This window comes from Pan troglodytes, chromosome 6 (genome assembly GCF_028858775.2).
Source record: "Pan troglodytes isolate AG18354 chromosome 6, NHGRI_mPanTro3-v2.0_pri, whole genome shotgun sequence".
Lineage (NCBI taxonomy): Eukaryota > Metazoa > Chordata > Mammalia > Primates > Hominidae > Pan > Pan troglodytes.
In genome coordinates this window covers 84,286,987-84,303,981 of record NC_072404.2, presented here as the reverse complement: position 1 = coordinate 84,303,981, position 16,995 = coordinate 84,286,987, and the positions used below count along the sequence as shown (strand labels likewise).

General features: G+C 45.2%; 1 protein-coding gene across 8 annotated transcripts in view; it reads right to left on the bottom strand.

Moving 5' to 3' along the window:
* The window catches only part of CALN1 (calneuron 1), a 667,093-nt gene that overhangs the window by 15,492 nt on the left and 634,606 nt on the right, over nucleotides 1–16,995 (bottom strand). For all 8 annotated transcript variants that reach the window (XM_009453338.5, XM_016957635.3, XM_054687595.2 and 5 more), the window contains one exon: nucleotides 12,900–13,056. In XM_009453338.5, coding sequence (XP_009451613.1) covers nucleotides 12,900–13,056 — 157 coding nt within the window. The remainder of the gene's footprint in view (nucleotides 1–12,899; nucleotides 13,057–16,995) is intronic.

The following is a 16,995-nucleotide window of genomic DNA, read 5'->3' as shown; positions in this document are numbered from 1 at the left end:
TTTTTGAGATGGAGTCTCACTCTGTTGCCAGGCTGGAGTGCAATGGCACGATATTGGCTCACTGCAACCTCCAACTCCCTAGCAATTCTCCTGCCTCAGCCTCCCAAGTAGCGGAGAGGAGATTACAGGCACACACCACCACAATCAGATAATTTTTGTATTTTTAGTAGAGACGGGGTTTCATCATGTTGGCCAAGATGGTCTCGATCTCTCGACCCTGTGATCCATCCGCCTCGGCCTCCCAAAGTGCTGGGATTATAGACATGAGCCACCGTGCGTGCCAGGCCATCTTCCCTCTTTTTCTCTGGGGCCCAGCCCAAACTATTCTTTCCTCTGAGGTTTCTTCTGAACACCCTGCTCTATAAAAGGGCCTGCTCCTTGTGTTTATTTGTTGTAATGATCTAGCTTTCAATATTTATTTATTTTTAATTAAGATATAGTTCACATACCATAAAATTGGCCCTTGTTCTAAAATTATGTCCAATTCAGCAGCGTTTAACACATTCGCGAGATTGCGCAACCATCACCACTACCTAATTCCAGAGCATTTTTTCACCCTAAAAAGAAATCCCAGGCACATTAACAGTCGCTGCTCATTCCGCTCGCTCTGCAGCCCCAGGCAAACACTAATCTACCGTCTGTCTCTAAGGATTTGCCTGCTCTGAATCTTTCAAATAAATATGATCATACAGTAGGTGACCTTTCGTGTCTGGCTTCTTTTAGCATAATTTTTCAAGGTTCCTCCAGCTGTATGTAGCATTTACCAGCACTTCATTCTTTTTTTTTTTTTTTTTGAGACAGAGTCTTGCTCTGTCACCCAGGCTGGAGTGCAGCGGCACCATCTCGGCTCACTGCAAGCTCCGCCTCCCGGGTTCACGCCATTCTCCTGCCTCAGCCTCCCGAGTAGCTGGGACTACAGGCGCCCGCCACCACACCCGGCTAATTTTTTGCATTTTTTTTTAGTAGAGATGAGATTTCACTGTGTTAGCCAGGGTGGTCTCAATCTCCTGACCTCGTGATCCACCCGCCTTGGCCTCCCAAAGTGCTGGGATTACAGGCAAGAGCCACCGCGCCCGGCCATTTCATTCCTTTTTATGACCGGATAATATTTTATTGTATGAATATGTCACACTTTGTTTATCCATTCGTAAGCTATAAACGTTTGGGTCCCTTCCACCTTTTGGGTACTATGAGTCATGCCGCTATGAACATCCATGCACATGTTTACATGTCAATATATGTCTTAAATTCTCTTGGGTGCAAACCTAGAAGTTGAATTACTGAGTTATATAGTAACTCTATGTTTCTTTTTTTTTTTTTTTTTTTGAGACGGAGTCTCACACTGTCGCCCGGGCTGGTGTGCAGTGGCATGTTCTTGGCTCACTGCAACCTCTGCCTCCCAAATTCAAGTGATTCTCCTGTCTCAGCCTCCCGAGTAGCTAAGATTACAGGCTCCTGCCACCACGCCCGGCTAATTTTTCGTATTTTTAGTAGAGATGGGTTCCACTACGTTGGCCAGGCTGATCTCGAACTACTGACCTCATGATCCACCTGCCTCGGCCTCCCAAAGTGCTGAGATTACAGGCGTGAGCCACCGCATCCAGCTTATGTTTCGTTTTTTCAAGGAACTGACCTTTTGGGGTCTTACTGAATATGTCATGCTGCTGGTGATCTTTTCTATCTTCCCACTAAACCTTGGGCTCTTTTTCAGCACAGTCCTTGGCACAGTGGAAGCTCAGAAAGTATTTGGGAATGAAACGTGAGTTGAGGAGGCTGCCGCGGGAGGACACAGAGGCAGAGTTTCCTGTTTTCCTGCAAGCTTGTTCACAGGCTCCATGCACGACAGACTGGTGGCTGCCTCAGTGAGACCTGGGTGTGCAAGCTCTAGCGACAGACTGTTTGACTGTTTCTTTCCCTCTCTTATTTTAACAGCCATTCACACTGCTCTACTCAGCAAATGACAGGCAGTGGTTCTTGGCTTTTCTCCTGGAGACAGTCATCTGCAGAGACTCTGCCACTCATCAGCCCATGGCCCTGGAGACAACAGGTTCATGATCCCTCTGCCTTCAATCTCCACATTTGGGAGCTGGGCTGCATGTTTTCAGAGACACCGGCTTCCAAATGAGGCAAATCAGAGCCACGAAAATTCTGATTCCTTGCTCCGCGACAGACCAAAAAAAGTCATATTATTTCTGGCAGGGAGCTGGGGGTGCAGGGATGTTAAAAAATAAGACAGTAGCAATCTCAACTCAGGTGATTCTTAGGATAACCAGAGCCACCAGGTCTGGGAGCTATTTTTGCTCTGTGATCCTTCCAGTTCTGATATTTTATGATTCTATGAAACTGGCTATTTATGCACCCTAAAATGGAACTAATTAAGAGCTTTTCAAAGAGAATTTTGTATACACCAATGATATCAGAAATGCCCAGGTACCCAAAACTCAAAGGAAGAGCTGGAGGATGTGGCTTCTATGGAATAAGAGTGAGACTGGTATGTTTCATGATGCTTTTGTTAAGAGGAAGATAAGTCATGCTGACTTGTGGGGCTGGGAGCTGGTCCCTTCTCTACAAAATCTCATGCCCCGCATCTCAGGTTTGCTAGACCCCAGACAGCTGTGTTTTGCTTTGAGGGTCCTACAATGAACTCTGGTGCAGTAGCCAGGCATTGTTTTTGTCTCTCTGGAAGCCCTACCCCTTGTTCTAATAACAAAATTCATCTTTTGTGCTTGGGACCTGCACCACTCCATCTGGTGGAACTTAGTCCCTGACTTCACCTTTTCCACCTTCGCAAACCAGGTTGACCAGGTGTCATACCCAAAGATTGTTCTGCAGTAGGCACCTGAGTTAATCAGGTTTGATTGGAGCTCCTTTTTGGATGAAGACAGATACTGAGAGAGAAAATCTTGATACCTTGTGAAGAGAGAGTCTGCCCAGGAATGGAGCTAACAGGGAGTTAAAAAGGACAGAGAGAGGGAGAGGCAGAGAGCAGGCAAGAGAGAGAGACAGAGAGAGAGAGACAGAGAGAGAGAGAGAGAGAGAGAGAGATGTTGCTTGAGCTCTTTGAGTCCAGGCCACCCAAAGTTCATGCACTTGACTTCCCCCATTATTTGAGCCAGTGCTTTTTGGTTTAAAAGAATCTTGGTTGGCTTTATTTGCAACCCAAACTATATTTTATTTATTTATTTATAGAAACTGGGTTTCACTCTGTCTTCTGGGGGCAGAGCAGTGGTATGATCACAGCTCACTGCAGCCTCGATCTCTTAGGCTCGAGCAATCCCCCTGTCTCAGTCTCCTGTGTAGCTGGGACTGCACCATGCTTGGCTAATTTTTTAAAAAACTTTTTGTAAAATGGGTCTCACTATGCTGCCCAGGCTGGTCTCGAACTCCTGGGCTCAAGTGATCCTCCCACCTTTGCCTCCCAAAGTGTTTGGATTACAGGTGTGAGCCACCACGCCTGGCTGGTAAGAGTCTTTTTTTTTTTTTTTTTCTTCTCAGATGGAGTTTTGCTCTGTCACCCAGGCTTGAGTGCAGTGGTGTGATCTCAGCTCACTGCAACCTCTGCCTCCGGGGTTCAAGCAATTCTCCTGCCTCAGCCCCCCAAGTAGCTGGGATTACAGGCATGCACCACCATGACAGACTAGCTTTTTTTTGTATTTTTAGTAGAGACAGGGTTTCACCATATTGGCCAGGCTGGTCTCCAACTCCTGACCTCGTGATCCACCTGCCTTGGCCTCCCAAAGTGTTGGGATTACAGGCATGAGCCACCACGCCCGGCTGAGAGTCTTGATGAATATCCTTGATACCCCCAATGTGGGTAGTGATTTGACTCCGGGTATGAATGTGTCAACAGCAAGGCTGCCACCCCCTGCATTTGGTTCCTGCCCCATGAAGACGTGGAGCTCCAGCAGCAGCACATGTTCAGCAATGTCTCCAGGTAAAAAAAATAACTAGAAGAAGATAACTGGGGCTAGGGACTGGTTAGCCTTGCCTTTCATTCATTCACTTCCAGTGCTTACTAATATATTGAGTTTTGTACTGAATATTGTCATGGATGATGTTGTTTAATCCTCAAAACAACTGCATGAGGAAGATTGTATCATGATTCCCCTTTCACAGATGGAGAAAATGAGGCTCTCAATATTTACCCAAGTGCCTCACTCAAGTGAGGGCATGCTGGGGAAGGATTTTAAGCCAGGCTTGTCCTGGGTGCAGAGCTGGAGCTCTTAACCAGCTCTGTTTCAGTGTTATTTATACAAAACAGCTCTCTGGGTCTTTTTAATTAATTTATTTATTTAGTTAGTTTTTGAGACAGAGTCTCACTCTGTTGCCCAGGCTGGAGTGCAATGGTGTGATCTCAGTTCACTGCAACCTCCACCTCCTGGATTCAAGCGATTCTCCTGCCTCAGCCTCTCTAGTAGCTGCGATTACAGGTGCCCGCCACCATACCCAGCTAATTTTTTTTTTTTTTGTATTTTTAGTAGAGATGGGGTTTCACCATGTTGGTCAGGCTGGTCTCGAACTCCTGACCTCAAGTGATCCACCGGCCTCAACCTCCCAAAGTGCTGGGACTACAGGCATGAGCCGCCGCGCCCAGCTGGGTCTCTATTTTCTGTTTCAGAATCTCATTGCTTCCTACAGGTGTGCTGTGAAGGGTCCCCAAACAGAAGAAAAATTCCTTTTTGTCTGAAGTCCCAAATCTCTTTGAAAACTGTCCTCTGTCTCACCACTGGCTACTGACCTCAGCTCCTTAACCTCCTATGTCTACCCAAGGAGAAAGGTTTTATTTCAGGAAAGTCACAGCACAGGAGAACTGAGAACAGATGGTGTTGATGACATATTGTGCCCTTTTTATTTAGATGGGCATGAGAGAACCATCGTGCATGGCTAGGTGATGGGGCAGGTCTCCCCATCCAGGTGTGAACCTGACAGCCCGACAGGAATGCTGTGACTTCAGCGGGGAGGACTGAGCTGGGAACCTTGGATTTGGCTGCAGAATTCCTTCTGACCTTCCACTGAGCCCAGAAGTTTCTGTATTTAAATATGACCATCATCATCCAGCCTTTGCATGGGATGGATGAGGAAAATAAGGCTCAGAGAAGTTAACCAACATTCCCAGGGTCACACAGCTAGTTGGCACAGAATCCACACCTCTTCCCCAGGGGGCTTCCTGGGGCTGCCTGGCCTGTGTCACCATCCTTGGCACTTGTTTCTTTTGTCCCTCATATGGAAGCGCTGAGTGATTCAGAGCAGCTCTGTCTTGTCTTTCACAGAAACTATTTATTCCCCAGTTGGTGATTTCGCTTTACTTGCCTCTCCCGTGCCGGTTGTCAGAATGTCTAGAAAAATCTGACAGCTGGTATTCCATTTAGGGACAACACTTGGGGGATGTGTCTTAAGAGGGCGCACACACAGATCTTGCTGTGCTTCTACTCAACTTCCAAATATAATACGCTTTCGTCGGCAATGAAATGGAAAATGAGCACGGGTGATGAAGCACCGTTTCGTATGAAGACTTTGAAATGCCAAAGCCCAGGTAAATGACCCAGGGTGACCAATGAAGAGGCCAGGGCTGGGCATTGACAGGTAGACCCAGGTTAAAATTATTTTCTTTTGTTTTGACTCAGCAATTTTTTAAAAAAATTTATTTTAAGTTCCATGATACATGTGCAGAATATGCAGGTTTGTTACATAGGTAAACGTGTGCCATGGCAGTTTGCTGCACCTATCAACCCATTAGGTAGGTATTCAGCCCCGCATGCATTAGCTATTTATCCTGATGCTCTCCCTCCCATTGCCCCCTGACAGGCCCCGGTGTGTGATGTTCCCCTCCCTGTGTCCATGTGTTCTCATTATTCAACTCCCACTTATGAGTGAGAACATGCAGTGTTTGGTTTCCTGTTCCTGTGTTAGTTTGCTGAGGATAATGGCTTCCAGCTTCATCCATGCCCCTGCAAAAGACATGATCTCATTCCTTTTTATGGCTGCATAGTATTCCATGGTGTATATGTACCACATTTTCTTCATCCAGTTAAAATTCTTTTTATAAAAACATTGAGACAGGGTTTCGTTCTGTCACCCAGGCTGGAGTGAAGTGGTGCGACTGTGGCTTACTGCAGCCTCAACCTCCCAGGCTCAAGTGATCCTCCCACCTCAGCCTCCTGAGTAGCTGGGATTACAGGCTCCTGCCACCACACCCAGCTAATTTTTGTATTTTTAGTAGAGACAGGGTTTCGCCATGTTGGCCAGGCTGGTCTCGAACTCCTGACCTCAGGTGATCCTCCCACCTTGGCCTCCCAAAGTGCTGGGTTCCTGCCTGCACCCAGGCAGGAACCACTGCACCCAGCCAGGCTTGCCCACTATCCAGCTTGGAGTTTCATCCCATTTATTCTTGTCCCTTCCTTGGGAGAAAATGAAAAGGGTGATGCTTCCATATGACTGCAGGGTGCTCCTACCACAAAGATAAGGCAGACTGGCTAACTGGAGGGGCTGTGTATTTGTTTATGTGTGTGCATGTGTGTGTGTGTGCGTGCATGTGTCTGTTGTTTGTGTTGACCTAAAAATTAAACAAGATAACAAAATCAAACCAAAAACAAACCTTTCCCATCAAAAGTGCCACAATCTTTGGGGTCTTATTTTTTTTCTTTATTCTTTATTCTTCCATTCATGTAGAAGGAATAGTCAATATTGCTCACTTAATGAAGACCATCTGAACACCTCTTAGTAAAATTATCAGACCCAAAATTCAGACAAATGAAAAATAGAATCATTGCTATAACATGGGCCCGCCACAGTGGCTCACACCTGTAATCTCAGTCCTTTGGGAGGCTGAGGTGTGAGGATCACTTGAAGCTATGAGTTCAAGAACAGGCTGGGTGACACAGCAAGACCCTGTTTCTACAAAAGTAAAAAAGTTAGCCTGGCATGGTGGCACATGCCTCTAGTCCCAGCTACTCAGGAGGCTGAAGCAGGAGGATTGTGTGAGCCTGGGAATTCCAGGCTTTAGTGAGCTGTGGTTGTGCCACTGCATTCCAGCCTGGGTGACACAGCAGGACTCTCTTTATTTTATTAAAATAAATAAATAAATAAACTGACTGGGTGCTGTGGCTCATGCCTGTATTTCCAGCACTTTGGGAGGCCAGGGTGGGAGGATCACTTGATGTCAGGAGTTCGAGATCAGCCTGGACAACATGGCAAAACCCCGTCTCTACTAAAAATACAAAAATGAGCCGGGTGTGGTGGCACATGCCTGTAATCCCAGCACTTTGGGAGGCTGAGGTGGGCAGATGGGCAGATCACTTGAGGTCAGGAGTTTGAGACCAGCCTGGCCAACATGGCAAAACCCTGTCTCTACTAAAAATACAAAAATTAGCAGGACGTGGTGGCACATGCTTGTAATCCCAGCTACTCAGAAGGCTGAGGCAGGAGAATTTCTTTAACCCAGGAGGCAGAGGTTGCAGTGAGCCAAGACCGTGCCACTGCACTGGGCAACAAGAGTGAAACTCCATATAAAAAAATATAAATAAAATAAAAAATAAAAGGATGCTGATGGCATTTTCAAGTCCTCCCATTAAGTTCTAATAGAGTCCTTGTCCCTTGTGCTGCCCACAGCAGCATTTTGAAATCTTTTCCGTGCTCCAGATCTCAGTCCCACCTCCAGCTCTCCTGAGCTCCCAGCCCTCTGATGTGGGATTCTTTAAGTTCCATCTCTGCCACAAAATGTCTGTTTCTTTGCCCATCTCTTAGTTTCTGGTGAAGAGGCAGATGGGCTCTTCCACTTTCTGATGGCAAAGACCTTCCTAATTGGTGTGATTGCCTGTTTGCTCTAATGAGAGCAGCAGGAAAGAAATTCCTAGGGATGAGGGGTGGGTTAGCAAGAGTAGAGAAGACCTGAGTGGGGGCTCTGGGGCTGAGGGAAGAGGCCCAGCCCGTTCCTTTCCCTCTCATTGGTCATGTGGGGTTGCGAGGAGGATTCAGTTTAATGAGAAAAGAATTTCATCACTTGGAAGAAATAAAGGAAACCATCTTGGCCCTTCACAGTTAGGTGCTAGATTGATCAAGACTTGGGATGGAGGGAGCAGACAGAGTGAGTCAGGGATCTGAGATTGAACTGTTCTGCCCTGATACACCTTAGAAAATTAATCAAGGAAGAAGGGCAGGAGAGAAACAAAAATAAACCAAATTTGACACACACTCAGTGTTGATCGTGAGGTCAGCTCGTTTTCCAACTTGCTTCCTCATAGGCGTTTGCTGCCTATTGCCGCAGAATCACATAGACCCTATTATAAGATTATAGTTCTTTATAATATAATGATTTATATTCCTTTGGGAATATACCTAGTAATGTGATTTCTAGGTCAAATGGTATTGCTGGTCCTAGATCTTTGAGGAATTGCCACACCGTTCTCTGATAGACTGGATAAAGAAAGTGTGTACATATACACAATGGAATACTATGCAGCCATAAAAAGGAATGAGGTTATGTCCTTGCAGGGACATAGATGGAGCTGGAAGCCATCATCCTCAGCAAACTAACACAGGAGCAGAAAACCAAACACTGCATGTTCTCACTCATAAGCGGGAGCTGAACAATGAGAACACATGTTGGGGGGTGGGGGATGGAGAGGAGAGCATCAGGAAAAATAGCTAATGCATGCTGGCTTAATGTCTAGGTAATGGGTTGATAGGTGCTGCAAACCACCATGGCACACATTTAAATGTAACAAACCTGCACGTCCTGCACATGTACCCCAAAACTTAAAAATTAAAATTAATGAAGAAGAAAGCCAGGTGCACACATGCACACGCATGCACACACACACACACACAAACACACACACACACACACACACACACGATTATAGTTTCCCCCTCCTTTTTTTTTTTTGAGATGGAGTTTTAACTCTTGTTGCCCAGGCTGGAGTGCAATGGCGCGATCTTGGTTCACTGCAACCTCCACCTACCTCCTGGGCTCAAGCAATTCTCCTGTCTCAGCCTCCCGAGTAGCTGGGATTCCACGCACATGCCACCACACCTGACCAATTTTTGTATTTTTAGTAGAGATGGGGTTTCATCATATTGGTCAGGCTGGTCTCAAACTCCTAACCTCAGTTTATCCACCCGCCTTGCCCTCCCAAAGGGATGGGATTACAGGCGTGAGCCATTATAGTTCCCCTTAATTGCCCTATTGATAACAATTTGAACAGTATAAAACATTAAGTTTTCCCTTTGAGATATTCTTTAGGTTCTGCATGTCAATAAGACTACTGATGTCAGCTGGTCTGAAGGACCCCCCCAGGGAGCTGACTTACCAAAGAATGCAGTTTCCACATCCTGATGGTTTCATCAAATCAACAACCTCAATTTTTCAGTCTCTTGCCCTCCACAATCCCCTTAAAAACCCTAGCTCAACACTCCTCAGGGAATGGATTTGAGGGTTCCTCCTGTCTCCTTGCTCAGCTACCCTACTGTCATTAAACTGTTTCTCTGCTGCAAACCCTGCTGTCTCAGTGTATTGGTCTATTACTGAACAGTGGGCATAAGAACCTGGTGGTCCTGTAACAGGACGTCAGCAAGGGCATGGTTGACGTGGCTGGACAAGGCACACAGCTTAGGCCAAGGGCAAAAGAGGATAGGGAGGAGTTGACAGTTTGGGAGAGATGGGGAGGCCCCAAAGGGCTCAAGGCTGGGAGGAGGAGAGGGAGATTTAGGAGGTGGAAGCAATGCAGCTGTGCTATCAGGTCTTGATAGAAGAAGGGAAAGGTTCAAAATGCCAACGGGCCCCCGTTTGTGGATATGGGAGCAATATGGAAGCAAAGGGTCTAAGGTGAGCCACAGGGTCTCAGACAAGCTCCTCTAGTCCTAGGATGCTAAGCAGGTAGACTCAGGAACTCAGTATTCTCTTCCTAGACACCTCTGCCCAAAATGCAACCAGGGAGGCTCTTTCTTGCATGTGGACAGGCCTGTGAGCATTAAATATATTCACCCATCACTTTGATCACGCTTGAAAAACTCTTAAACCTAAACACAAATCAATGAGCTTGTGTCTGGGGGACAAACAACCCTGACATAATGTTTTTGCAAAGTTTCTCTGAGATAAAAATATGCAAAAGGGATTATGTAATGACGGTCCCAGAGGTCATACAAGAATGCAACGTGCAAATTACAAAATAACAGCTTTTTTAAATGAAATAAGATAATGAATTTTAAACCACTTGGTGCAGTGCCTGGACTAACAGGCTCACACCTGTAATCCCAGCACTTTGGGAGGCTGAGGAGGGGGAATCACTTGAGGTCAGGAGTTCAAGACCAGCCTGCCTAACATGGTAAAACCCCATCTCTACTAAAAATACAAAAAAAAGGCCAAGTGTGATGGCTCACGCCTGTAATCCCAGCATTTTGGGAGGCCGAGGTGGGCGGATTATGAGGTCAGGAGATTGAGACCATCCTCACTAACACAGTGAAACCCCGTCTCTACTAAAAATACGAAAATTAGCCAGGCATGGGGGTGGGCGCCTGTAGTCCCAGCTATTCGGGAGGCTGAGGCAGAAGATTGCTTGAACCCGGGAAGCAGAGGTTGCAGTGAGCCGAGATTGCGCCACTGCACTCCAGCCTGGGTGACACAGTGAGACTCTGTCTCAAAAACAAACAAAACAAAACAAAACAAAAATACTACTATAGTTATTGGTTAGGTAATGGTTTGGTACCTAACCATGGTTAGATAATACCATAATTATTACCATAATTATTAATTATGATATTTATTAAATATTATGGTGATAATTATTACCATAATGGTTAATTAATGTTAAGCCACTTAGTGCAGTGCCTGGGCTAATAGTTATTAATGGCAATTAATAATGGTAACAATTATTAGTCCAGGCACTGCACTGACTTAAAATTATTAATTAACCATTATGGTAATAATTATTAATAAACATTAATAATTATTTTATAACAATAAGCACTAATAATTTTTAATAAACACAATTAATACTTGCATTATGGTTATTAATAAATATAATTGCTATTAATGATCATTATATATTAATCATATTACATTAATTATAAATAAGCTATTGACAAATCATTAAAGCAAACCCAGCAAGGCTTCTGTTTGGTAGCCCCTTTGTCAGGCATTTATTTTATTAATGTATAAGGTTTTGAGAAATAAAAAGGCCTTACTTCGAATTTAGATTATTTCCCAGTATAGCCTGACCTTTCCCAAATTACTAAGATCTATGACATTTCCCTGAACAAAACACTGATCCACCAACAAAGGCTGTTGTGGAAAATGAGATGATACCCAAAAATACCCTTCTCCACCCATCTCAAGAGTGCTCACTAGCAGTAGAGCGCTTGAGTCCCACATGCTTTCATTGTGTGGGGCTCACATCATCTGTCAGCCCCGAGCGAGATGGATTGGGAAGGCCAGGTCTGCTGTTTTCCCAAGTTTCAGTTCTCAATCCCTTCGCTCCTCACCCCTCCTCACCCTCGCATGTCCTGCTGGAAATGGCCTTGGCTGTGACCACCCCATCCTGCCCTTATAAGATCAGTGTGACTCCCACTCCAAATACAGTCATTGATGCTATCACCCCATTGTCATGGCAAGGAGACCAAGGCAACTTCAGGACCACAGCTGGGTTTTGTTTGATGCGCATGGCAGTTTTGCAGTGTTTAAATTTGAGTGACTTCAGAAGAGATCATTGCTTTCTGCTTTGCAACAGACTCCACTACTCCCTCTCTCCCACTGTTTGCAACCTCAGAGTATAGGCCATCTCCTGTTCCCTCCTGTCGTGGCCTTTAATGCTGGGTCCATGATGCAGCAGTTCAGCCAAGACAGGGCTGATGGGAGCCTGGGTTTGCATGGACAGTTCTGGTGCCTGGGACCAGCTCAGCTCCAAGCACACTAGCCTCCCTCCATAGCACTCACTGGCTCTAAGGGAGACAGCTACGAGACCAGGCAACCAAATATATCCTTCTAGTGTCTATGTGAACAGCTTCCCAACTATGTATACTGACTTATTTAAATGTTCAAAAAAAAAAAAAAAAGAAAAGAAAAAAAATTTGACCTCCTTAAGAAATGTCAGCATTGAACAGAAAAGTTGCTGATAGCCTGCTATATGATGTTTTAATGTAATTAAAAAAATTTTTTCTATACAACAGGGCTATTAAAGCCACTCTGATTTTCAAAGTTGGAAAGAAGGATTAAATCCTTTAGCTTCTCAGGAATTCTCTACTGATTAGGAGATTCAGTAGGCTCTCTTTTTTCTTTAAATTTGCTTTCATGAATAAAAAAAAATAACCTTTCATGGGTCTCTTTTTTGGCCTCCAGAGAACCTTATTTCTTCTGTAACTACTTGGTTAAGTTCATCAGAGGACTCTGTCCCTTTTTTTTTCTTTTTTTTGGCCAGTGCATTTGGGAACATAGAGGTCATCCATTCCTAAGAATTCTGCGAAGTAGGTGTAATTATCCTGATGTTTACAGATGAGGAAACACAGAGAAGGTCCATCCTTTGCCCAAGGTCACACAACGGACTCGACCCAAGTTTGCCGGACAGCCAAAATAGGCTCTTTGCACCGCCCCATGCAGCCACAACCAAGAGAAGGCAAACAGCACAAAACCACACATCCAATCACACACAGACCTCAGAGAGCCTTGAGAGAAAGGACAGGGTCAGTGGAGATTCTGCAAAAAATGCAGAATTTGGAGGAGAAAGATGGAGAAAATGAAACCCACCGCATCTTAGCAAAAAAGATCTTTAACCTCAGTCCTGGATTTTTGGCTTCAGTACAAGGCCACATCAGCCCAGGAGCCTGTGTGTGAACGCATTTTTCATATAGAGAGTGTGGTGCATTGGCCTGTCCCGGACTGGGGAGGGGATGGCAGCAGGGGCACCTACCTCCTTCAAACTCTGTTTGGCAGTTCCCCGAGGTCTCGTTCAGGCTCTCTTCCTCATTGATAATGATGTTCTCAATGTCCTTCATCGTTAGGTGGTCTCGGAAGGCATGATAGAGAATGTGCTTCAACTCTTCCAGAGTTATCCTTTGCATGTCAAACTGTGGAGATAAAGAGTAGTGAGATGGTCAGAAGCATGCGGAGATGGGAAGTCGGCTTGGGCCATGACAGGCCAGACCCACAGCTGCTCTGCAGAAACTTGTCTCAGCGTTTCAGGATATCAGGTGAACAGTTTTCCATCCTGTTCAGCTCCAAGTATACTCGTGAACTTGCAGGGACTTATTGGAATGATAGAGAGTGGAACATATTCCCTTCGCTTTAGATTCTTGGAGAAAAAAAATGCCACCCGCCAGTCTGGTTTCCTGTTCATCCAGCCATCTGCTGTCAACCCTGCGTACTTTGTGTACTTTAGAATGGTGAAACCCTTTATATGATGCATACGTCTCTAAAAATTTTATAATTTACCAACACTCTGGCAATTCCCATATTGGTTTAAGTATGTACCTTTTTTTTTTTTTTTTTGAGATGGAATCTTGCTCTTTCGCCCAGGCTGGAGTGCAGCGGCGAGATCTCGGCTCACTGCAACCTCGCCTCCCGAGTTCAAGCGATTCTCCTGCCTCAGCCTCCCGAGTAGCTGGGATTACAGGTGTGCACCACCACGCCCAGCTAATTTTTGTATTTTTAGTAGAGACGGGGTTTCGCCATGTTGGTCAAACTGGTCTCGAACTCCTGACCTCAGGTGATCCACCCGCCTCGGCCTCCCAGAGTGCTGGGATTACAGGTGTGAGCCACTGCGCCTGGCCAGTAGTGTCACTTTCTTGGGCAATAAAATGTGAGTAGAAGTCACATCTACCACATCTAATTCACAGCTTTATGAATCATTGTGTGGTTCTAACATTTGTTCTTTCCCTCTGCTATGAGAATTACATGCCCCAGATAGAGGCTGTTCCTTCAGGCTGGGTCTCAGAATGAGGATAAAGTGGGGAACACCTACAGCTGAATCACAATGGACAGCTCACGTCAGGAATACCCTGTGTTGTTATGAACCATTGAGATTTGGGGCTTGTTTGCTACGGCAGCATAACTTAGACCATTGTTGGTCTATGTCAAAAATAGAGAAATTGGTACATAAAACTAAGAGGCTACCATAACCAAAATTCTAAAATACAATGTATTGGTTCCGGAGCCAGGCAGTGAAAAATGAGAAAACTGTGACTGGAGGCTGGAAAGACACAGATCCCTGTAATACGATAGCAAAACATTTGGTAAAACTGTTGCCTGTGATACCTTGGAGGACAGGTAGATATTGAATCCGAGTCCAGTGGCTTTAGGTAAAAAGTCTGTGAAACAGAATGCCGTGATTCACAATTGAAATTAGTTGCATCTAACAGAGCACTACAAGAAAGAGATGAGCTGAGGAAAGAACTGGTTGATTTGCAAGCCAAAAATAAAAACCACTCAGAAATTCCTGGCGTTGCAGCATTGAAAGAAGCAATTGTTTCTTTTTTTTCTCGTAATGATCTTGTTATCTTCCTATCCCCACATTTCTCAAAGCCCCCTTTTCGATTTCTAGTTCTATTTTTTTAGAGACAAGGTCTTGCTCGGTGGTCCAGGCTGATATGCTGTGGTGTGATCACAGCTCACTGCGACTTCAAACATCTGGGCTCAAGTGATCCTCCTGCCTCATCCTCCTGAGTAGTTAGGATGACAGACATGCACCACCATGTCCAGCTATTTTATTTATCATTATTATTATTATTATTATTATTTGAGATGGAGTCTTGCTCTGTCACCCAGGCTGGAGTACAGTGGCGCAATCTTGGCTCACTGCAACCTCCACCTCCCGAGTTCAAGTGATCCTCCTGTCTCACCCTCCCAAGAAGCTGGGATTACAGGCACACACCACCACACCCAGCTAATTTTTGTATTTTTAGTAGAGACAGGGTCTGGCTATGTTGCCTGCCTCAGACTCCCAAGAAGCTGGGATTACAGGCATGTGCCACCACACCTGGCTAATTTTTGTATTTTTAGTGGAGACAGGGTTTCACCATGTTGGCCAGGCTGGTTTCGAACTCCTGGCCTCAAGCAATACTCTGGCTTCAGCCTCCCAAAGTGCTGAGATTACAGGCACTGCACCAGGAGCAATTGTTTCTCATCTCCAACTAGTAAGAGAGAAAATAAAGAAATGCTTTAAGTAATAATACAGCCCTATTAAAACAAATCAATGCCTCTTTAAAAAAATCTCTGAATGTGTTAAGTGACTCTCCTAGGAAGCCTGTTATTAAGTTTAGAGAGAGGTATGTCTCAAAAATAATTGTGGAAGTGTTTATTAGCATAACTGATTGGAGCCAGATAAAAATATAACTAAGTCCTTGAGAGCTATACTGGCCAAGAGCCAACAATCTTGGATTAAAAGACACTATAACTGTTCCAAACTTTAAAAGATCTTTGGGGCCGGGCGCGGTGGCTCACGCCTGTAATCCCAGCACTTTGGGAGGCCGAGGCTGGCGGATCACAAGGTCAGGAGATTGAGACCATCCTGGCTAACATGGTGAAACCCCGTCTCTACTAAAAAATACAAAAAAATTAGCCGGTCATGGTGGTGGGCGCCTGTAGTCCCAGCTACTCAGGAGGCTGAGACAGGAGAATGGTGTGAACACGGGAGGCGGAGCTTGCAGTGAGCTGAGATTGTGTCACTGCACTCCAGCCTGGGTGACAGAGCGAGACTCCATCGCAAAAAAAAAAAAAAAAAAAAAAAAGATCTTTGGACTTCCCAACCTATGGGCCCAAGCAATTAAGAGGATAAGCTACACGGGTCCCAGGAAGGGTGTATTACACAATGCCCTCATAGAGTAAGTACAAGAATAGTGGAAAAGGACAGCTTTCCTGGGAATCTTGGAGAACAATGTCATCCAGGGTCACTTCTAGGAAGCAGAAGCAGCTAATTGAGGGAAAATTCCTCACCCCAAGGTTTTTGTCCAACAGGGTTTCAGAACTGCTCTGAGCCTCTGACCGCTACGGGTATCCCATGTTTTGCTTTCCAGAGGGGAATGTTTTTGGTGGTTGGCCTGACCCTGGTCCACCACCATATGTCAAGTGTGTGTTTGTGTCGGGCAAGGGTGAGGGGTAATTTGTCTTTTTAGTTTTTATGTTTCCATACCAAGAAGAGCCACATCCAGATTTGATGAGCATCATGAGATTCTAGAGCTTGAGTCTGGTGTTATAACTGGATGGGACTGTTGGGAAGTCTCCCCTGGGGAGGGGAGGAGTATATTTTGCAGCTGAAGAGAGGGAAATGAATATTGATGAGCAAGAGTGTGGACTGTAACAGGGTCTATTATTTCCAGCTATAATTGAGCCTTGAAAAACATGGGTTTGAACTGTGTGGGTCCACTTATACGTGGATTTCCTTCTCCCTCTGCCATTCCTGAGACAGCAAGACCAACCCCTCCTCTTCCTCCTCCTCCACCTACTCAAGGTGAAGACCATGAGGATGAAGACCTTTATGATGATCCATTTCCAGTTAATGAACTTACTTCCTCCTCTTTATGATTTTCATAATAGCATTTTCTTCTCCCTAGCTTACTTTATTGTAAGAATGCAGTGTACAATACATATAACATACAACATATGAGTTAATCAACTTTTTTTTTTTTTTTTTTTGAGACAGAGTCTCGCTCTGTCCCCCACCCTGGAGTGCAGTGACGCAATCTTGGCTCACTGTAATCTCCGCCTCCCGGGTTCACGCCATTCTCCTGCCTCAGCCTCCCGAGTGGCTGGGACTACAGGTGCCCGCCACCACGCCCAGCTGATTTTTTGTATTTTTAGTAGAGACGGAGTTTCACCGTGTTAGCCAGGATGGTCTGGATCTCCTGACCCTGTGATCTGCCCGCCTCGGCCTCCCAAAGTGCTGGGATTACAGGCGTGAGTCAACACAACCAGCCTTGAGTTAATCAACTTTTTATATTATTGGTAAGGCTTCCAGTCAACAGTAGGCTATTAGCAGTTAAGTTTTTGGGGATTCAAAAATTATACTTGGA